This window comes from Myripristis murdjan, chromosome 3 (assembly GCF_902150065.1).
Source record: "Myripristis murdjan chromosome 3, fMyrMur1.1, whole genome shotgun sequence".
In the NCBI taxonomy this organism is placed as follows: Eukaryota; Metazoa; Chordata; class Actinopteri; order Holocentriformes; family Holocentridae; genus Myripristis; species Myripristis murdjan.
In genome coordinates this window covers 28753363-28775934 of record NC_043982.1, presented here as the reverse complement: position 1 = coordinate 28775934, position 22572 = coordinate 28753363, and the positions used below count along the sequence as shown (strand labels likewise).

Genomic DNA, 22572 nt, shown 5'->3' with positions numbered 1-22572 from the left:
CTTTTGATGTGTGATCTATAATTGATAAGGGGCTCAAACAAGAGGCACTTTGGCTCAAATGCCAGCTCATTATGAAGGTCTATGCTGGCTCAATGAGCTCAGATTCCATCAGTGTAAATCCCCTGAATGCCCCGAACCTCAGCTGACTACCACTGACTGACAGGTCATAGGGAGGGCCCAGCCTTCAGCTTACCAGCAATAACAGAGCCGGCCATTTCATCTAACTGATCACTAATGGATTCCCAGTTTGCTTGGCTTTGACCATGGTTGTTTGGTGCACTGGTTTAATTTTTATTTGTTCAACCACATGCAAGCATGATTTGCACCATTGTGTGTGCAGGTCAAAAATTGGGTGGTAGATGTAGCATTCTGCAAAGGAAGAGTCCCAGATCTGTCCAAGCTTTAATACATTACTCTGAAAAGAGGCAGGCAGGGATGATTTTTGTGTTAGTCTAATGCCTTGGGATAGTGTGGTCTATATATGAGGATAATACACCTCAATTCCACAGTAAGAAATGGAGGAAAGAGACTTTCTCATTCCAAAATTGTGATGTCATGAGGGGACACAAACACAGAGTGACTCCATTAAAAAGAAATGAGGAAGATATGATTGTGGCAGTTTCCCTGATGGTTATCTCACAACATGGTTACACTTTCCGGTTCAGAACTAGAGAAGTAAACATGGAAAAAAAAAAGGCATTTTATACAACAAACATACAAAATGGATTGCGTTGGAGAAATAAAACTGCTGGAAACTCACAATGAACAGCTGTTAAGCAACATGAGCAATAGAAGCTAGTTACTGTAACATCCATATACTTAAGCCAGTACACTTTTCAAGAAACATAAGCAAAGAAGAAAGAAGAAAATGTGTCATGAATGTTCTGAAAGATGGTTGTTTCATTCATTAATTTGGCTGTATCTTATATGACCTATGGACATATTACTCATCTTATACTCAATAATAATAAAAAAAATCTTTCTATTAAGTGATACTTTTAGACATAAGACTTCATAAGACATTTTCTTATGCTTGCTTTCAATATTCAGTTTCACCACTCACTTAAAATTAGTCTTCCACAAGCATAATACAGTATTTGAGATTATTGGAAACACTGGAGTTTGTATTTTAATGAAAAATCAGCACTGTGGAAGTAAACAAATAAAAAAGGCAAAAACAAAAGCAAACAAACAAACAAAACCAAGGCAAACAGAAAAATGATGATGTTGAGCATGCCCTCTTTTGGAGTCCCACCACAGTGGGCTGTGGTACTAAAACTTCATGTCTGTGCATTCTCTGGCCAGTCCAAGTCGTAAGTCTAAACAGTTACGTGGTGAGTCTCAAGGCACCACTTCCTGCAGGCAGCAGGTGAAGTGCATATAAATGCGTTTTAGGTAGGACAGTGTTGTTTGTGTTTGTTGTGTGTACGTGTTTACTTGTGGGGATGGGTGTGGTAGCAGGAGATTAGTATGATGGAGGAGGGCCGGGTTAGGACAAGCCTAATTAATGTTTCAGATGGACTGTGGCACTGGGCTGCTGTGAGGAGGCTTTCAGTGAGTTGCTCTGCTTCCCAAGCTGCTCAATAATGGATGGAGAGTCCAGCGCAGTCTCGGCCAGCTAGCCCACTGCTATCAGTCTAGACAGTCTTCCAAGGGCCAGACTAACTAAGCTAATTATCTAAGCAAAGACACTGGCAGAAAGTAGCTCCCCTTGCACGTCTGTTCTTAAAATACCAGACACACTGCGGTCATTAACTTAAAGGGAGCGAGCGCGTGCACCGCAGCATGCACACAGCGGTAATATCAGTTGATCAATTAGAATCTTTTCAGGGGTGTCGTGTCGGATTCGCTATGTCAAATGAATAACACAGTCATTTTGTAGATGCTCATCTTAACAGCCTCTCATTACCTCCATGTTGGCTTAATCATCCAACACCTGATTCAGTCCAAACTCTCCCCCTCTCCTCCTTTTTCTCTCCCCGCTCATGCACTTCGCTCCCCAGGGTGGTGATGGTGAGGGAGGGTGGGGGAGATTAAAGGGTTTGGAGGCCAGGCCAGAGAGGGACAGGGGGACCGCTCCCACCACAGCTGACATCTGCTAGTTACCCACTCTACCTTTTTTGACTAGGCCAAGGCCGCTGTGCACTTAAACATACAGGCCTGGAGCCAGAAGCGTGTTTGGGTAACACAGCTGTTGTAAAAGTTAAGCATCAAGCACTGTCTTTGCATTAAGGGGTCTCACATAATGCAGTTTAAACACTATTAAGGCAGCGGTGTGAGGCAGTGGGATGTTTAAATTGTAGGAGAAACGGAACATCTCAAAAAAAGGTCTCAGATGGCTTTTCTGGTGAGTGTGCTTCTATGGTCGACTGTCTGGGGGAGGGCCACGGTTTGCCATATGCCTCAGCAGATGACTCTACCTTCACACTGAGAAGCCAGACTGGACACAGACACATGCACGCGGGACTTGTATGTGAACACACACACACACACACTCAAACGTTGGAAGGATATTTAAGAGAGCATAATGCACATACAAGCACACACTCTCATTGTGTACAGTTGAAAGTAATTAGGGGCCTCAACAAACAAATAGATTTAAAGGCCTCTGAGTGAAATATGAACTCAGCTGGGTCTGTTGTGGGACACGTGCTTACAGGAAGAGGCGCCTGAGTCATACACTGACACTGAACCAGGGTCAAGAGGAGGCTACATCATAAAAGACAGAAACTTCATGCACTATTATGAATAACACATAACAAACCTACGTAGGCTGAACATAACCTCACACACACAAAACCCAAACTGTCTGTTATCAGAGGAGCAGAAGCTTATTCTTCGCTCACTGCACAGCTGAAAATATTCTAATAGTCATGGAAAGCATGGATGGACTGAACACTGGTGTAAATGGTGAACTTATCAGGTCAGTCGGTGGTTGCATGTCACGAAAAGTATTATTCTGAGGACACGCTGATGTCTGATGTGTGAAACATCACATTACCTGGATGAGATGTGAAGGCAAAGTAACTACAGCGACAGAGAGCGATGACCTCAGCAAAGCGCGCAGTCCATACAGAAAGGTGGTGAGGGCGTGGCTGTGTCTGGGGTTGTCACGGCAACACAGGTCATCACCCCACAGAGCTGAGCCGAGGGAGTGGAGCCCAATTCGCAGGATATTCCTCGACTTTGTCTGTGAGAAAAAAAAGGGATCAAGAATACATGAAGTCATGAGCAGTTGCGAGATTTATACCGCAAACAAATATCTATTAATGTAGTAATGCAAACACGTTTCAATAAATAATCAAGTTGATGCACTACATAAGAAAGAATAATTTGAGTGCTGCTTTTGGATTATTTTTGAAAGGTGCTGTTGTTCTGGGTAGTATTACCAAACACTGGGAGAGAGCAAGTGGACAGTCTGCTCACCAGCACAGACGATCGGAACACAGTGCCCAAACGTGACTGGACACAACTGCCCAATCACAGAGGCCATCTGACACACGCACAATGGACCTGTCAGACAGGCTTCCAATATGGCCGCCACCCAGAAACCCCAGCACATTCTTGGCACCACAGCAATGCTCTGAAGCCAAGGGGGCCTGGGTAAGGGTGGAGTGCCTTCCCTTGAAGCCCCACCAACACCAGCAGCACCAGCACCACAAGAGATCAACGGTAACCTACTCTCACGCAGGATGAGGCAGAGTGGCCAAACAGTTGTGGGGTGGGGATATATTTTACTGAGACTGGGAAAGCGAAGGAGCCGGTCCAAACTGTGAGAGGCTTTTAACCTTTACTACTACTGTCTTTTATCTCGGGTTTCTTCAGGAGGGGTCCTGATTGCTGAGGTGAGAGCCAAGAGTGATTAACAAAGCTCTGGCCTAAAATCTGCCCTCTTTTCCCTTTTGCCAACCTCTCCTCTCCCTGCCTACTCTATCCCTCCCCCTCTATTATCTCGACCCTCCCCAATTCTCCTCCATACCCCCCGTTCCCTATTGCCTTGTTTCTCCCTTCCTCTCTGTACAGCAGGACTTGAGTTTCGTCTGGGTCTGGATCAGAATCGCAGGCCTCTAAGATAAATAAACCCCATTGTTTCAAGGAGTTTCCACTGTTGGCTCATAGTTTCCCCGGGTAGGGCTCTTACATCGAACTTTACATTCATCCTCCACTAGAAGACACTCAACCTCAGTTCTGCATCTCTATACCTTATTATACTGAAGTATTGCCATCGTAAGTGTTCGTGTGTGTAGTGTTTGCCTTTGTCGTTATTCGCTGCACCCTCTCTTTGTTTAGCAGCCTTTGCCTACACAGGTCTTGGGGGTGACAGAATTAGAAATCTATTTCTATGTCTGGAGCCCAGCAGGGAGGGGGGTTGTGGTAACATGACTGTTGCTGTGGCAACATCAGGAGGAGAGGCCAAACTTAACTCCTATAGTTTTAGCCTATAGAAAAAACAGGGAACAGTGCCAGTAGAGTCCAGCCAAGCACCAGAGGCCAGCCATATAGGCTACAGCCAGCCTGGGACCACAACCTAATCACCAGCCAGTCTCAGTGGAAATTCACAACCCTGCTGCCACTCCTGTCATCCAAAAAGTCTCCAAGCAAATATGGTGTACAAGGAAATTAAACATTCTTCAAATCTGTTACCGAACTACTCCAACCTATACGAAATATGCAGCCATTTAACGACCCAGTGATGGCAGATCAAGCAAATACACAATAACACAATCTTACACACACTCACTATCACCCATACTGAGCATTCTTGTGCCAGTGCCCATGTCGCTCTGTGGTTGTCTGCATTCCTGGACTGTGCCAACAGCATGTCAGGCGGCCACAGTGCTTTGATGATGTCAGCAGTTAATCTGGCGTGTGAGTGACAGCACTCGGGGGCGGGGGGGGCATACTGGAGGTAAATCCAGTATGTGAGTGACGGGGGAAGAGGTGGCTCCAGGTGACGAGCAGAGGGGTCACAGAATGTAGGTGAGTAAGGCACACACTCACATACACACATACACACCACATATGTGTATATATATGTATATATACAAGCAGCATTAACAGAAGTACACTTGGTCCCGTGCAAAACATAAATAGGAACACCAAAAGAGACAGACGGGGCAAAGGACATTTCTGGCATTCTGCAGAGGACTGGTGATTATTAAAAAGATGTGTGTCAGAGGTAAGACACACACAGCTGAGACACACAGGTGAGGCCAAGCTAAGCAGGTGAGAGGAGGGGTAAACACAGTAGAGAGGGGAGGTGGCTGGAATGTGACAACAGAGCTCGGCCTTTGAGATGCCGATCTACCTCCATTATAAAAATGGTTCCCCTAATGGAGAGATTTTCAAACTTTTCCAGACCCCCAAGCTGACTTTCATTAATCCATGGACCTTCATATCAAGCGTTGCCCTGGGAACCCTGATATGAAAAGATTTTGGTTTGTGTTAAGTATTGTGTCAATTAGGTATCATACTTGAACACTGAAAAAATATGAAACTGATGAGATTAAAACATGTTATAGTAATAGCAACATTTTTTTGTAATTATAACAATTTGTAGTGAAATAACAAAGTGAAATTAAACTATTTCCTAATATAATGCAGTAAAAACACAGCAGCTTGTCCAGAGAGGTTTGTCTGGGTTATTAGTAATCAGTGACAGTGGAATGGATGTTTATTAAGAGGATGCATGTGTGTTTAAAACAATTGAAAATAGATATATTGTGTAAATCTCAAGGAGACTTGGGCTGCAGAAAAAACACATTTATACAAGACAGATTTCTAAATTCAGACTGAAAGAGGCACACTCAAATCAAATGTAAACACTTTTTGAGGATTCTTACCATAGGTGCTGCTCCATCAAAGCCTCCTTTGTGTATGACCTCTTGAAGTGACTTAAGCAATGCAGAGTAGGACTCAAGCATGGGGCTGGAGAGAGTAAAGGATGGAGGAGAGGGTGAATACAGAGGAAAGGAAGACGATGAAGAGAAAGAGAGGGAACAATAGTGATTTCGGGCACGCAATCTGTAACTGAAACCATTTTGATAAACTGGGCCAAGCCTATCACTGCAGTAGCTTAATCCTCTATGACTGCAGCATGTTCCTCCTGACTGTGCTTTTCTGTAACCGCTGAAGCAGACAGATGATCCATATCAAGAGATCCAATTAATTTATTTGGTTGATTAAATTACAACATGACTGGTCCTCTGTCAGCTCCCTGAGGATCTGATTGTGCCGAGACAGACAGACAGACAGCTGAGACGTGCATACGCACAAACACGTACTCACAGTAAAGATGATAACTGAGAAGGCGGGGGAATTAATGGGCAGATATCTAAAATAAGCAGGGAACAGCAATTTGGTGTTCAATCAGGGGTAAGATGTGCACCGCTGACAAAGGACATACAGTGCCATCCGACCAATGGTTAGCAGCAGTCAAGAGATGGGTTACTGCTGAGCCAGTCATGTGTCTATAGCATGGCCAATAGGAATGTTAACCCCTTCATTTTACACAGGACCCTCCACTTAAGAACACCCCACTATTGTAATGACCAGTCTGTATTGAGTCACAGTGGGCTGCTATGTCAGTTGTCAATTCGACCTGCGGGCTACAAAAGCTGATACACATAGATTGGTCACACGCCAACAGCCCTGCATAAAGAACACTGATACACACTCGAGCTGCTTACATTTGCACCACTTGCAGCATATCCATGTACTCTATTTCAATTATTCAGCTGAACAATGGAGCGTCCTGGCCCTGCTGGGGCTAATGATAGAGCTGGTTTGGTGAAAAAGGGACACCTACCCTCCTTGGCCTCTCTGCCCCTGCCCCTGCTCTGAGGTTAGGGGGCTGGGATGGTTTGACATGCGGCTGAGCAAGGAGTCAGCCCCTGACTGGTTTCCTCTCGTTGGCGGTCATTGTGTGGGAGGGCATTGTGTTTCAGCTGCCCCTTACTGAGCACCCTTCATTCAGGTAGCAATAAGGTCTAGGTGCTTAGCTACAGGGGCTGGTGCGTCAGCTAATTAGGATCATACACAGAGAAGCTTCTTTAGCACAGTGTTCCTCTTTCAAGGAGAGGAAAGGAGGGGAGAGGGGGGATGCTTGGTCTTAAACAACAGGATCTGTATCACCTAGAGAGCAATTTGTGCCAATTATGCCTTCAAGTGAAACGGAGCAATTTAACAGCTAGGGTATCAACATGGGGCTGTGGACACGTGCAAGGGGGAGTAGCCTGCTTAGGAGCCTGTGTGGTGTATGTGCATGTCTGTGTAATGTATTGAGTGTGTGTGCATGTGTGTGTGTGTGTGTGTGTGTGTGTGTGTGTGTGTGTGTGTGTGTGTGTGTGAGAGAGTGCTGGGGCGGGGCTGTGGGGCACAATGGAGCAGTGCAGGTGTAGTTTCCTGCTGTCAAAATGTCTGTCAGATCTATGAGCCATTCAGGGGCCACGACTAGAAACAGCAACACCACCATGCCACTGATAGACTCTTAATCACTGAAACACTGCAGAACGCTAAATAAAACGAAAGGAAAAATAAGTTATTATTTCTTCCATTTTCATTGAATAAGCATCATTTAAGCCTTAATTTGGTGAGTAGAACAATATTAGCCTGTCCATTCCTTAGGCTAATTTGGTGAAAATGCATACCTTAAACTGAGCATACACAATATCTAATGTGTTTGCATAGGTGCTGTGTTAAACAGTCTCTGTTTGCTGAAATAAAAGCAGAGGGATTCTATAAAGCCATCTCCTTGTCCTCTGTGGTCCAGATTGCTGTATTTACCCAGCGTGTGTGCACGACTGTGTGTACGTGTGCCCTTGTGTGTTCAACGGCACTCTCTAAGTAAAGAGCCTGCATGACCTCTGAACCCTAAGTACACTCAACACAGAAGAAATCAAACAGACTCTGAGCAAACAGGACCCTTATTTGAATAAACGTACACAACCCCTCCAAGAGACTGAATGTCCTGAGGCCTATGGTGAGCTACTGAGAACGAAGGGCAAATCACACTTAATTTTCTGAAGCTTTTATTAGGTGATTAAAATGTCATAAGCCATGGAGCTGGATTGACATTGAATTTCTCAAACACACCAAAAATCGGTTTGGTTGAAACTGGGCACTCCATATGAATATGTTGAATAATGAGGATTTTTTATGCTTTCATGCTTGAAAACGATCAGTGAAATTCCTAGCGTGGTTTGAATGTCAGCTAATGACTGAACTTGATTATTACCTTTTGTAAGCATTTCTATATTGTGACAATGAAACGAAATCTCACCTATTATTTATATAAAACTTAGAGGTTATATTTCATTTTTTTTTGCACTGCTATGGGTAATGAATGAATCTTAGTTTCACTGTTTCATCTATGGCATAGTTTGCTTATAACAGAGTATCTCCAGTGAAAGGCTGCACACTATAGTCTACTGCAGAGTTTAATCTGGAGTTTCTGCCTCTTGGAATGATTCTTGGCTAATGCATCTGCTGGCTGAAGGGTTTATATGTGATCTTTAAGTTAAGGTGGTCTATCTGTATTGTTGGTTTACCTGTATTCTGTGGATGATGTCATATTTGCTTACCTGTGTTCTGCAGATGATGTCTACTTGTGTAACTGTGTTTTGCGGATGGTGTCGTGTTTGTGTATCTGTGTGCTGCGGATGATGTCTCATTGGTTTCCCTGTGGTCTGCGGATGGTGTCTTGTCGTTTTACCTTTGTGTGGGTGATGACTGGGTGGGATGCTCTGGAAAGTAGAAGCGGTGGCAGTTGGCTGCCTGGCGAATTTCTGGCTCCATCGTCTTGGAGACGTCATAGTAGTGCCCGAACCTGGATGAAGACGCCAGGGCGCTCTGAGGGGTCAACAAGTCAAGCCCATGTTAGGGTATAAGAAAATTTAATCCCTAACATTCAAGAACATTTTAAAATGATTTTTAGTCATCCTTGCACTACTCAAGTGATTGCTTTCAAGCTCTTTTAACAAATTATGTGCATTGAAAGCTCGTTTCAGGACGAATGAAATTGCAAAGAAAAATAATCTTATTTGCCTTTCTAATATGTTAAATGAGTGTGCTTCACAATACTATGGTAATGCAATTGCATTGTTTATGGGTCATTCCTCAACATTCCTACAGCAGAGAAGTTAAATAACCACTACGACCATGCTCTTAATCATTTCTTCACATAAATGTCCACTTCTCGCTGTGAAAGCAAACGTGTCAGGGACGCAGGGGAAGGCGGATGTTTTCCTGCAGCTGAAAGAGAGAGTTTTAGCTCTTCTCTCCCAGTGAAAGCAGGGACTCCATTGTCAGAGGGGCCCTTAATCTACTCCTAATCTGGATTAGGGCCCCCGGTGTGTCCCTCTCCTGGCGGGACGAGGGGGTCAGCAGGGCAGGGGGGTCAGGGGCTCATCTTCTCTTTGTGAGCGAGGCAACCCGCTTAGCGTTCCATCCCCGCCCTGACGGCCTCACCTTTGATCTGATGTCTTCATCGGGAGAGCGACACAGTGGGCGAAGGCAGGAGAGGTGTGTGTAAGGGGAAACTAAGCGTGGACTCTAGGGGTGAATTTGGGATGCAAATCCTCTGGTGGGGCTTACTGGCGGTTTGTAAAGACGATTTTACAGGGGAAGGGGGAGAGGTGAGGAAAGGACACAGATATAAAGAAGTTTCCAGGGAGAGAGAAAGAGGGAGAGGATCCCCAGGGATACACTCTGTGTGCTGTTAATCCACATAGCGATATGGATTATAGACTGAAGGGGAGAAACTGCAGAGAAGTAGAAGGGGAGGGTCACTTCTCCTCAAAGCGGAAGAAAGAGTGTAGGGCTGCCGACCCTAGCAGGGGGAAAGGCAGGGATTTGGGGGAAGACAGAGGCGCAGGTCTGGGTCATAGGGTTGAGCGGGCAGACATGTCAATGCACAGGCTGCAAAGTACTCCTGTTTCCCAGGCTAAGCAGGGGTGCAAGTGTGCGTGTATGTGTGTATGTGTGTGTTGGGGACCAGTGAAAGCCTACCTATTGCCAGCTAAGTGTGAGTAATCTGGTACAGCTCTGAAAAGAGAGGCTGAGGCCTCATTCACTCCACAAAGGAGTTTAGAAGCCGATGGATTTAGTGGTGGGGACAATTGCCAAACCCCTAAAACCTGAGAGGCAATGCTGTTCTTTCTCATACCATCATTAGAGACACACATTGGACCTTTAAGAAAGGAGCATAATTAAGACATTGCCTATACACTAAATGTTCCAATACTGCAATACAGAGATGGTACTGGATGACAATTGATGAGATGACTGCTTTTTACCTCACGCTGCAATAAGGTTTCATCATTGCCCATCGGCTGTCCAAAGATGATAACTAGTCAGTAAAGGGACAGATGCCCGCACTCAAAAAATACTGGGACATCACATCAGACATGTTTCAGCTTCTGCTGTTTTCAACATCACAGCATTAGCTGGAACATGTCCCTCATGTAATGACTCAAGAATCTTTTGTTAAGCAGCTACAATCTTTTTTGAGCACAGACCTCCGTCACATTACTTACAAGGCAACTGGAAAAACTGATAATATGAGTGAAATACATCGCATTAGACAACCTGATTACCTGTACTTTTGGAAGATTTTGATAGCGCCAGGCGATCTTCATGGAGTCCAGACTGTCCTGAGGTCCACATGGTAGCCCATGCTGTTCCACAGGTTTGTGGATGGCAATGTCATCCAAGATGGGAGCAGGGAGTTCCTGCACATATTGACATAGTGAACATGATCTGTAATCTGATTAGGGGTGGGCAATATGGATGAAATCCAATGTCACAGCATCTTTCATTCATATCTCAATTCTGATATGGTGACAATGTTTTAAGTATGATGATTTGTGGTTTCATAAGATATTTATAAACAAAGGAGACATCATTTGCAATGGCAATGTAATGACCAAGCAGGTGGAGGCAAATAATATAACAGCCTTTAAAATGAGGAAAAGACAACACCTATGACATATCACAATAGTTCCATATTTCCAAAATCTGAGACAGTCTCATATTTTAATATCAATATATAATTTTTACTATGTTAAATTAAATATTCTTTGCAAAAGGTGAAGGTTTAATTATTCTCATTGCCATGTAAGAAACATTGGTGCACAATTGTTGTGAACTTGGCACAGTGGTAAAAGTCACTACAGTCCTCTCCATAAACTACATCAATGGCCTTTAAAGATGAACATCATGTGGACCTAGCTGTGAAAACACTTAACGATGTGATATATCCCCATAGGGAGTACCCTGCTCTTAATAAGCCTTTGATATGTAAAGAGGGGGTTAGGCGGTGACCCCTCCCACTATCAATCAGTGGGAGAGAGGCCCACCTCCTGTATGCTGGGTGGCAGGCTCCACTCCTTTTCACAGTGCGATGCATCTGGGAGCATCTCAACAATGCCACCGCCATGCCACCCTCGACCTTTCAGATACCCTCCCGACCCTGAGACATCCTGGGGAAAGCTGAATGAGCCTCTAATACCTGCTGCATCATGCATCTAACAACATAAAATCATCCTGTAACCCTGTATTGATCCTGTAACCCTGTATTTGTTATGTCTTTTTTGTGTTTCTTGGACGGGATGTAACTTAAACTAATTTCATTATACAATTTGTATAATAACAATAAAGTCCTATCTATCTATCTATATATATAAAAAAAGCAATGCTCAACAGTGGCAGCCACTGTAGAAGGCCCCCTTTTAAAAAACTGGACTGCAGCTGCCACTAAAGATAATTCCTTTTGTTTTATTGCGCGTGCACACACACACACACACACACACACACACACACACACACACACACACATATCTCTATATCTAGATATAGATATAGAGATATATATCTATCAATATAGATATATATATCTATAGAGAGAGAGATATCTCTATATCTATCTACATCTATATATCTATATATCTATATATATCTATATCTATTTCTATATATATATATATACACACACACATAGATATCTATATATATACATCCATCTATCTATCTCTCTATCTAGATAGATAGAGAGATAGATAGTTAGGCTGATGGCTAAATAGAGAAACAAAAATGTTTTTAAACGATTTCCTGTTAGGAGTGGAGCAACACTACATAAGAAGCACATCAAGCATCAGCACAGTTGATATTGTCTTTGATATCAAAGTTTAAACATCAATTCACTTGAAATGTAAAACAGGACACAAAGCAGTGGTCCTGGTGTTAAGGCAGACATACTTAGGCCATCCTCACTTCATTATGGATTGTTTCTTTAAAGTGAAGAATCACCGCTTGCAGTACAACAAACCTCCATCAAAACAATTAAGACAACATTTAACTCAAACCAATTTCTCTCATACCTGTAGGATGTCATCTGGGCTCTCTTGAACCGCTGCCACAAAGAGTTCATGTCGACACACCACTCCTTCTGCCAGGAAGTACTTTAAGATCATACGAGAGTAGCTATCATATCGGTCCTCCTCTGGGAGAGAATAAATAAACAAGAACATACATTTCAAATCTAAGCGATGTGACAAACATTCATCCAAACCCTCTCCTCCTGCCTCCCCGTAACACATACACACACCCAGAAGATACTGTCATACAGTGCAATACAGTGGTTTGAAAGGCCTAAGGACAGGCTTCACTGATCAAATAAGCAAATTATCTTCATATATCAACCTGTCGTCTCACTGCTCCAAAAAGAATCAACAAGTTTATCATGTAGCTCGTTTCTCTATTTGGACCACTGAGTCAGACACTGCAGATCCAGAGGTTCATGACCACATCACAGCAGCTGACTGTAATTGATATAAGGAGCACATATCGGCTGCCCTTTTGCAGGAAAGGACTGAAGTGGCAATCAACATGGCACAGGAACAAAAGTGTCACCTTGCTACCTGGGTATCAAAACAGGCATGGCACCTCAAACTCCCATGTCAAGGTCTCAGCAGTGTTCCCATCCACTTCTGCCTTTCTCTTCCCAGCCTGGCTAAGGCGGGGAGAGGGAGACGCCTGTCTGGAGCATTCACCTGACCCCTCCCACTGAACCCAAAGGTATACCCAAGCTGTCAGGCCAAATGACAGAAGGAGGCGAAAGCAGGATAAGATAGTGACTCTCCTCAAAATTCTCTCTGACATGCAGCTCACTTTTATCTACCTGTTTCCTGTGGATTCCGATGGCAATGGCATCTTTCCATTGCCATGTGCTCCCTGTATTGCTCACTTCAGGAGTGTTTATTTAAAAACAGAAATGGGTTACAAGTTTGAGGCATGTACAAGTCATGAGAAAGATTTTTAAGCACAAGAGAAGAGCGTAATTTTCAGCGACATCAGGGAGGCATGCTTGCCGCTTGCTTGTTTTCATCAGAATGCACCTTTGCTCTGACAAGAAAATTCTGTGCCTTGATACCAAAATGTTGGTTTGGTGAGAGGACATTACAGCGTCATCTTGACAAGAGTCACAGACTCAACTGGCATCCGATGGGCTGGTGAGAGAATGATTCAAAGCATCCAACTCATTCTCCTAAAAGTAGCCATTCTCAGACCACACAAAGTAGCCATTCCAGACTCCAAAACAAAAAAAAAAGCCCTCATCATCAGTATGACCGCCCCCCTCTCAGCTAGCCATATAATTCTACCCAGCATGCCGCTGCTGCTTCCTGTCACTACCACCATTTTGTAAGGATGTCATAGGCCTCTCCACACAATGACAAACAGTGGGCACAAGGACAAAGGCAGCAATGACAGTTTAAGGTAACAGGCATACAGCTGACAGCTTGGGAATGACATCCTGACGTGTCATCCTCAAACATCCGGAGAATCTCCCCCCCCAGGTTCCCGGTCTATGTCCTCACCTACGGACTTAGGATGGCCCAGGAAATTCCATGGCTCTTCAATTTGTTGTCGGTGGGGCTCCCTGTTCTCTTATTGATGGGTTTCTAGGTCAGCAGGCCTTTGTGGCTTTCAGCAGGCCCCACAAAGGCTCCCAGATGGGCCCTCTCAAGATGGGGCCTATTGTGGCTGTGTTTCTATGGGATCCTTACAAATGGAACCTCCAGGAGTCATTAGGCTGTCGAGGCGGGGGGTAAAGGGGAGGGGGTGTGTGTTATGAGCAACAGGGGGTGGGGGAGGGTCATGTCTTTGAGGTAGATCAGTCACTTTGGACAGTCATGGGATGATTTTTCCTTTTTTTTTTAACTTATTTTGACTGCGGTTTGGTAAAGGGGGGAAACGCCTTGACTTAATTTGCCTTTGAACAGGCAAGTGGGAGTGCTAATGTCCTGAATCATATCTGCTAAAGCTGCAGGGGGAGGAGGTAAAAAATATCTAGGTCAGGTTGTTTTCCTCCTTGTATGTCTATGGAGTCTTCCATTATTGCAGCAGAACAGCTTAATTCCATTTAGGCTACATATTTATTCTCTCTCTCAATGCATGTCTTGCAATTACACTAAGGCTTAAATGTCTAACTAAAAGGCCGGGCCGTTCAGTAAAAGCAGCATTCATAATAAACTAAACAACTTTCTATCACTCGTCCCTTATAGTCTTCTACATCATCAACACTCAAACTTGAGTTAAAATCTGTCTCTAAGTGCATTTAAAAGCTGTGAAATACTGCCACATAGAATTCAGTTAGGCCAGCATTTACAGTAATTATCACCACTTCATTTAGAGAAAAACACATTTGCCTAATTTAATGGAACAAAACCATACATGGTCAACTTAATAAGAGCTAGGAAGCTTTGTTCTGTCTCTTATAAGAAAACATAAGAGATGAGAGATCTTGAGACAGCAGCCATACTGGGCTGATCACCCTCTGGTTGACAAATCAGGGTGGACAGCTCAAGACACATCAAAGGCAGACAACGACCAGTCTGATAATTTTATGTCTGTGTCTCACAAACAGGCCATCACAGCTAAAGGGGGAGACTGTAGGAGATGACTGCCTGCAACAAACACAAACAAATACCCCCTCACTGCCCTCCACCCCACACAACAAAATAGACACACGGACAGCTCACACATTCGCCGACCCACACAAACACACATCGCGCTTTCGGAGACAAACACAAGAGAGTGCGCACACACATTTCACTTTTACTGTGTCTCTCATTACCAGATGAAACCAACCGTACAATGATTCACAAAATGGAAGGGAAGAACGCATTAGTGTGTAATCACTGACTCCTGCATCGATTGGGGGGATGAATTAAAGGGCAAAGCAATATCATCAGTTGGTATAGGCCGTGGCTACACACAAATTACAGCTTCAAGGAGAAACACGACTACCTTAACCTTACTGTCTACCAGTGCATATAGCCTAGCCAATGATGAATGATAATAATAATAATAATACAGTGGAAGACATTTATGTCCCTAGAAAACCACATTTGCTTTGAATGTAATACCACAAGTTCTATAATACATTTGGGGATCAGCATATTAATTAAGGTTTGCGACAGAAGTGTGAACACCTGGGATTCTAACCAGTGACCCTCAGGTTATTCGTCTATTTGCCATCCTGCTAGAGAGCCTCACACTGTAACCGCTCAGAAACTTCAATAGGCAAACAAATGTTTCACATACTGTACTGCTGCATGCTGTAAAGTGCGACGGATTTGAGCAAATACTGTACAGCGCATTTTTAGTTGGGTTTCCGGTTGGATGAATAGTAAGCTAAGGCTAGATCTCATTGATTAGTTAATGGAGTGTCAATACAGGGCTTCGCATCAAGCCTGGTGGGGGACTAGAGTGGTGTTTTCTGTCATACAGCTGGCTGTGTAAACTGAGGTGTAATCTCCACTCACTGAGACTTGAGTCGTGGCTCTGATTCTGATAACAATGTAGAAAAAAATGGTGGTAAAATTGCTAGGCTAATGGTTAATAAAAGGTAGGCTACTCTCTAGACAGAACAGGATGTGCTGAACATTTGCTGTCAAATGAAAAGACAATGAGTTTGTTTCATTTGGTAATTGTCAGGCTTACCTATGAGAAGTAGTGTCCCAACTGCTAACCCACCACCTGTTGGTGAAGACACACAAAACAATATCAGTGGCACTTAGACACTGACAGTAGACACTGTTGGTCCTTGAAATCACAAGGGCACTGGAGCTGTAATTGCTTTAAGATGAATAATAGACTGGAGTGCTTCTGTCAGGTTGCAGTGAGCGTCACAGGTGAGCAACATATAAAGTTTGGCTGTATGTTAGCTAAGGTACACAAGCCTATTGAGATGTAGAGAGAAAGCATGTAATCAAACAGGTTCATAAAGATGGAAACCACTGGGTCTGGTCTCATCTGATCCTCCCAGAACACTTCACAACACATACAAACCCAAATATTTTCTCTGCTGGTATAAAAAAAAACAACAACCCAGAAATAATAATGGCACAAAATTCTGTTGTAGTGTTGTTACACCGTTGTCCTTCATGCTATAGTGAATTCAGCTTTATTAAGTCAGACAGTTTTGTTGCAACAGACAAAAAGCTTACATCAGAAAAAAGTAGTGGCCCTTTTCAGATGCAAGATTCATACAGTGGGATTACACTTCATGAGCATCTCTGAGATTGCGGTTTGCATATACTACCCAAGGATGCAAAACCTATCTTTGTAAGATATAAAAAGCACAGAAAATTGGATACCGCACCCTTTTTATGTTTACCATATGTTAAAAAAAGGCCTCAAGATAATCTCCAAAACCACATGCTTGGTTATAGAGTACAACCTATTGATCAAGGATACGTATCATTTGGGCATTTAACCTCTTTCTTTCTTTCTTTTTCTTTTTTTTTTTTTTTTAAATCCAATGTTTACAGCCAAATTTTTAGCCAAATAATTAGAAGGTACATTTTTTGAGCCTGGCAAGCTGAATAAATATCATAATACCTCATAAAACATTTGCAAAGGTAGACTACAACACAGCATTTGCTTCCACACAAACTAGATAACCTTGAGCTTTGTAATGTAACAAGGGAGAGGGCAGCTTGCATGGTGCACAGTTATATACCTATCATCACCAGAAGGGGTGCAGATACAGTTTTACCACATTCACATGCTCATATATTGTGTCTTGTTCACCCCTATGCTGCAGGCATGCTAAATGTGTTGTCATGCATGTATCATTACAACTTGTGAAACACAACATTTGTGGCCAAATTTATGTTTCTGTTCACCAGCCTTGTGTTACAACTATTGAACATAGGCTTTTGGAAGCTTTGTGAATCAGGAGCCTGGCTTGCCAATGTGGGCAATTGTTTCCAATTCTGGTTCAAGACAACTCTTGGTGAAATTTTCACAGGAAAATACACAATTAATTGTCAAGTGTCACTTAATTCTCACAGCTCCTGGATCAGCTTGTGGTCACTACTTGCCGACCTAAAAACAGGATGCATCAGCTAGAGCGGAGAATACTATCTATGGGCCATCAGAATAAAACTTTACCCAAATAAGCTTTGAACAACTTCAAACAAATTAGTTTTACCTTGCCTAGAAAACAATGCAATATACCATAAACAGGCAGCTGTTGCATAGTATGGACTGATTGGGCCCTAAACTGCTTACAGTCTGCTAAGTTTATTATGATGCAAAATCCACTTTCTTAAAAGAACGGGTTTCCCCATAATCATAGAGTATTTAGCATTTGTGAATGTGGATAATCTCCCAGGGCAGGACCCATGTGGTGACAACTGTCCTGTCAAGACCAAATCTGGAGATGTGCACGAAACAGATAAGTCCAAAACTGACTTTCCAGGTGGGAGTGTGTGCATTCACCAGACCAGCCTCCCCTGTCCCTGTCCTCGCAGTCTGTGTGGGTCAGTTTGTTGCATCGTTGTTGACAGATTTTCAAAGCATGCTTAAAGCTTGATATCTAACCCCGCTGTAACGTTGCACTGAGAAATGCTGCTGCTAGCCCTAGCCACACATGCTATATCAGAGCAGCACACTGACCGAGCAGATAGTCGAGAGATGTGACACCCGTCGAAACTATAAGCTGTCCGTTCTGAACCGAGGGTCGGGTGCCGGGTATCGAAACTAACTTGCTCCTCGTTTTCTTCTGAAAACTAGTGGTAGTGAACGCTGGACGTTCAACTGAGAGTTTACTACCCACACTCTTCATGGGAGCTGCCATGCTAGTTGTAAATGTGGTGACGCCAGTTGGTGTTTTGGAACGCCTTAACCAATCAGAGGCGTATTTGCTAGCAGCTGACCAATGAGAGCAGCGATTGTTAGGGGGGCGGCGTGCCGGAGCTGTCACGAGGAAGTTCCAGTTGTCATAGTTGAAGTGCGCCGGGCAGTTGAGTCAGATACAGTTTAATAGGTGAGTAAGCGCAGTTAATTGCCGTAGCCACTCTCGCTTAGTAAACTTAGCTGTGTTATTATTCTTATTATTTTTTTTTGCATCATACAGAAACGTACACGTGATGATACATCCTGGTCTCTGTCAGTATTTCTGTCCCTGTCTCTGCTAATGCCAGCCAGCAGTTCCATGCTTGAGAGAGACAGCGTGATGCTTGTCTCTGTGCGACTACAAGACATGACCTTGCTGGTGCATTGCATAAGCTTACACACGAAGTATTTTACACAATTAGCTATTTCACATAGAAACACACTCGATGTTTACTTCTTGAACTGGTGCAGTAGAATAACAGAATAATATCTTGTCCAGCTTAGCATAACATAACACTTACAGTAGTAACTTGGTTTGATATTGGCTTATTGGTCAGTCGCCTACTTAACCACAATATTAGACAAGGTGAATAGCTTCAAAATAAAAGTCCTCCAGCGGAGTTCTGTCCTTTTATTGTTCTATTCCCTGTACTGTGGCATTTCTTTACAAACAACTTGAATGAATCAGAATCGGTCAAAATCTAACTTGTATAAGGTGTAAATCGGTAGGATATGTAGTCTTATGTATTTATAAAAGCTAGGTCATGGATTGTAGTTGTAGAACCGGTTCACGATAGAGAGGTTGCATTCTCTTATTCCTTTGCATGTGTATGTCTGGGTGTACATTAAGATGCAACATTTGGTATTGTTGTTGAACAGGTCTAAAATGCATAATGTAACTAGCCAGTGTATTTGTGGTGACATGCACTGAACTGTAGGCTGGTCATTGTAAACTGGAAATGAATGTCAGTGTGTATCATTTCACCAGTCACATTGGGTTTGGAGAGCTCAAGAGGTGGAGAAAGTCTTAGCAGAAAGCTTCTGGGGCACCCAGATAGATGTGGATAGGTCAAGTGGCTGAGCACCAGCACCCCCTGACTGGTGCTCATGGCCTGAGCATTTTGAATAATGGTTAAAGGTTAATGAGCACTAGGCCTAATTTGGATAATCCCAATCCCAACACATGTCTTTGAAATCAGTGTAAAAACAGTGTACCCAGAGTGTAACCTCACAATGAACCTGTGGGCATCATTATATTTAAAATGCCAGCTGTTACAAAAAAAAAAAAAAAAAAAAAATGGACTTGATAGGTTGCGGATTTACTTTAAGGGTTTTTTTTTTCTTTTGTGGATATTGCCTATTTCTTTTGTCTCTATTTTGAGTATTAGGCCTTATAATATTTTACAGCCACAACTGTAAAACTAGTGCTTTCACCAGTTAAAATAAAGTTATATGTAGTTATGTTTGATATTACTTATTACATTGTATGTATTGTTTTACATAATTTTTTGCTCAGTTGTATTGTATCTAAATTAACACTACTAACATTATTGTGTATACAGTGAATTATCAGAGTAATACCAATGAAGAAGATTACCCTATTTTATAACACAAAATCAAGATACATTTTTTGAGAACTGAAGCAGTTGAAATATTGTGATATTGGTTTTTGAGATTATCTGCTCTGAATTGGTTTGAATTTAAATGCTTGCTATTGATGTGGAAGTATAAATGAAATCTTGTATCTATATAAAGACAAGGAATGCTATGTGGCACAATGCTCAGAGGTAAGTTGCAGATAGGCGCATCACCGATCACTTAGCTTCTTACTTGGAATGTCCAGTTGTCCACTATTAATAGCGTTTGATGGTTGATTGATCAGAGTAATGCCTAAGACAGCTGCAGTAGAGCTTGGTGAAGCAGGGATTGGCCAGAGGCAGAGGGTGGCACAGGATACAGTAACGCTCCAGAGGAAGCAATCGCCCAACTGCTCACTTTACAAATGCTCTCAGCAGAGGCAGTCCTGTTGTTTTGACAGCACCGTTGAGTTTTACATGTGCTGACAGGAGACCAAGGGAATATATCATGACTGACAACACTGGGCATTGTGGAAAGCCTATAAGAGACAAATAAGATGCTCTGACTGACCTGCATCTAAGGAGGAGCGATAGGCTGCTTCAGCAGTGAACGTGCAGCATGTTGGACTACATCACAGTGGAAAGTTCCACCACGTCTATTGTATAGTGCAGTCACCTTATTTCCACTACCCTTGAATCCCAAATTAACCCACAGGCTATACAACACAATTCAGTGTGGTAGTGAAAACATTGCAGCCTAATTGTACAAAAATAACATATATTTCCCTTTTTTCAATGTGTCATCTATCCATGTGTATTTTTCTGCAATGTTAGTTTTATCAGTCTCTGTATCTGATTGTGCTATATAATGGCAGCAGTCATAACATGTCAGACATTTCCTGGTCAGAGTGTTTTGGTTTCTTAAGTCTAATTCTGCCAGCAGTAAGGAACTGGGAGACGCAGTAGACTTCTTGTGTCCGGGGGATGCAAGATTATCATCAACATACACTACATTTGTTTTGTTAGCGCTGAAAGGAAAGTAATATTCTAAAGGCAAAGGTACAATGAGAGTAGAATGGGTTTTTGTATACGACATTGCTAATTTTGACCAAAGATTTGGCTTTTTCCATTTATCCATCATCCAGACTGGTTTGAATAGTTGTATTTTGGCTTCCTCCAAATGTCCAGCAGCTGTTGTATTGAATATAGAGGAGACATATTTAGCTTACCCTTTGGGATATCCTTAAAATAAAAATGTGAAAGAGAAAAGTATATGCTTAGAATAAAATATGAACTCAGTTAAAATGTGAAAAGTAAACCTAGACCTATTCCTTGCTTTTAGGCTGAGGTGGCTGACATTAGCTAGCACTCAAATATATTTGCTTTGTTGTGAGTGGTTGAGGGCGAAAACACAAACTCATTTGTGAAACTGATACAACACCCGATAAAATCTCTCAACTCTTTCAACACCATGCCAGCACCACACGTACGCCTGTTGCCAATACAATAAAGCTTAGTGGCTCATTTTCCATTCAGTGCAATTGGCTGGGGACACAGTCAGCCCACACTTCCTTTGAATTCATAGCAGTTGTATTCATATCACTTGGCCATTATTTGCTCTGGCTGACCCATTGATTATAGGTTTAAACCCCAGCTCCTCAAATAGTAACCTCTCTCAGCTGTTTCACGGCTGTGTTGCCGTTAGCAACAATGAAAAGAGCAATATGGAGATCAGTCGCTTCAATTAAGCCTCTGATAGAAGGCAGGGATGGGGGTTAGAAGTAGTGGCCTGTGACTGCAAATTTTACATCTGTCACTCTCCATCCAGCCAGGTGTCTGTGTCTAAATCAGCAGGATTATCTCTGATTTGACTGATAGTTGCAAACAGACCCCCCTGGTTGCCAAAATGCCCTACCCCCCTTTTATAGCTCACATTAAGATCAAATCAAGCTCTGCACAACGGGACTAATGCCCCACCCTCCTCTGCCTTCTGCTGCCCAGAGGAAGACATCAGAGGTGGGATTGAGTCCTTCTCTGGTCCTGCCTGCTCCTCCAGACTCCTTTCCATCTGGGATCCTCAGGGAGAAGAAGCATATCTGACAAGGGGCTTGTAAGCCTCTTAGCCCCCCTGTTGCCCAGCTCTCTCTCAGCCCATGTTTGCCTAATTTAGGTGTGTAAGGAGTCTACTGCAAGGCCCTTGTGAGCTGTTTGGATTGAGACTCTCTTTGTGGTTGTAAGAGACTGGGCATGTATATCAATTAGCACTACCCAACCAATGGCAGGCTCAAGTCTCTAGAGACAGGAGCAGTGATTCTTATCTGGGGCTGTCCTTATGGACTTAATAATGTATCTTTAATTGGATATCAGTTTTGTTGTGCTGTTACTGGGTTCACTTTCATAGTTCCTTTTTTTGTTTACTGATCCCTTGGGCTGCCATCAAGCTTTTTTTTTTTTCAAATTTTCACACCATGTGTTGAATTAGAAAAGCTGAATGGAAACAGCAAAGTCAATACTGCAAAAAAAAGTTTTTATGCTGTCTTGTCAGCCAAAAAAAAGGAAATATTTTTATTGAATTAATAGTGACATTAGCAATGATAACATTTCTACCTCAACCTTCCACAGATCTCATTTTTTGTCACTCCTGCATATTAGCCACCAGTCTTGGTTGTATGTCAGTTTGTTTAAGCAAGAACAGTAACAACTAGCCCAGTGTGCATCAGTTGTATCATATTTTTTCATTTTCTTGTGGATGTGTGTTTTCTGACGTTCTCATTCACGTCAGCCCAGCTGATGGAAATACACCTGAATCACG

The 22572-nt window shown here is 42.8% G+C and overlaps 2 protein-coding genes across 2 annotated transcripts in view; one reads left to right on the top strand and one right to left on the bottom strand.

Moving 5' to 3' along the window:
* elp4 (elongator acetyltransferase complex subunit 4) overlaps window positions 1–18168 on the bottom strand; it is a 56810-nt gene extending 38642 nt beyond the window's left edge. Inside the window, exons 1-7 of the mRNA XM_030045705.1 lie at window positions 17965–18168; window positions 16003–16038; window positions 12378–12499; window positions 10596–10730; window positions 8714–8850; window positions 5844–5928; window positions 3002–3190 (exon numbers count right to left, since the gene is read on the bottom strand). Coding sequence (XP_029901565.1) covers window positions 3002–3190; window positions 5844–5928; window positions 8714–8850; window positions 10596–10730; window positions 12378–12499; window positions 16003–16038; window positions 17965–18145 — 885 coding nt within the window. The 5' untranslated portion in view covers window positions 18146–18168. The remainder of the gene's footprint in view (window positions 1–3001; window positions 3191–5843; window positions 5929–8713; window positions 8851–10595; window positions 10731–12377; window positions 12500–16002; window positions 16039–17964) is intronic.
* An 18-nt stretch (window positions 18169–18186) lies between these two features.
* The window catches only part of immp1l (inner mitochondrial membrane peptidase subunit 1), a 16307-nt gene continuing 11921 nt past the window's right edge, over window positions 18187–22572 (top strand). The window contains exon 1 of the mRNA XM_030045716.1: window positions 18187–18334. The gene's annotated coding sequence lies outside the window, so the exon portion shown is untranslated. The remainder of the gene's footprint in view (window positions 18335–22572) is intronic.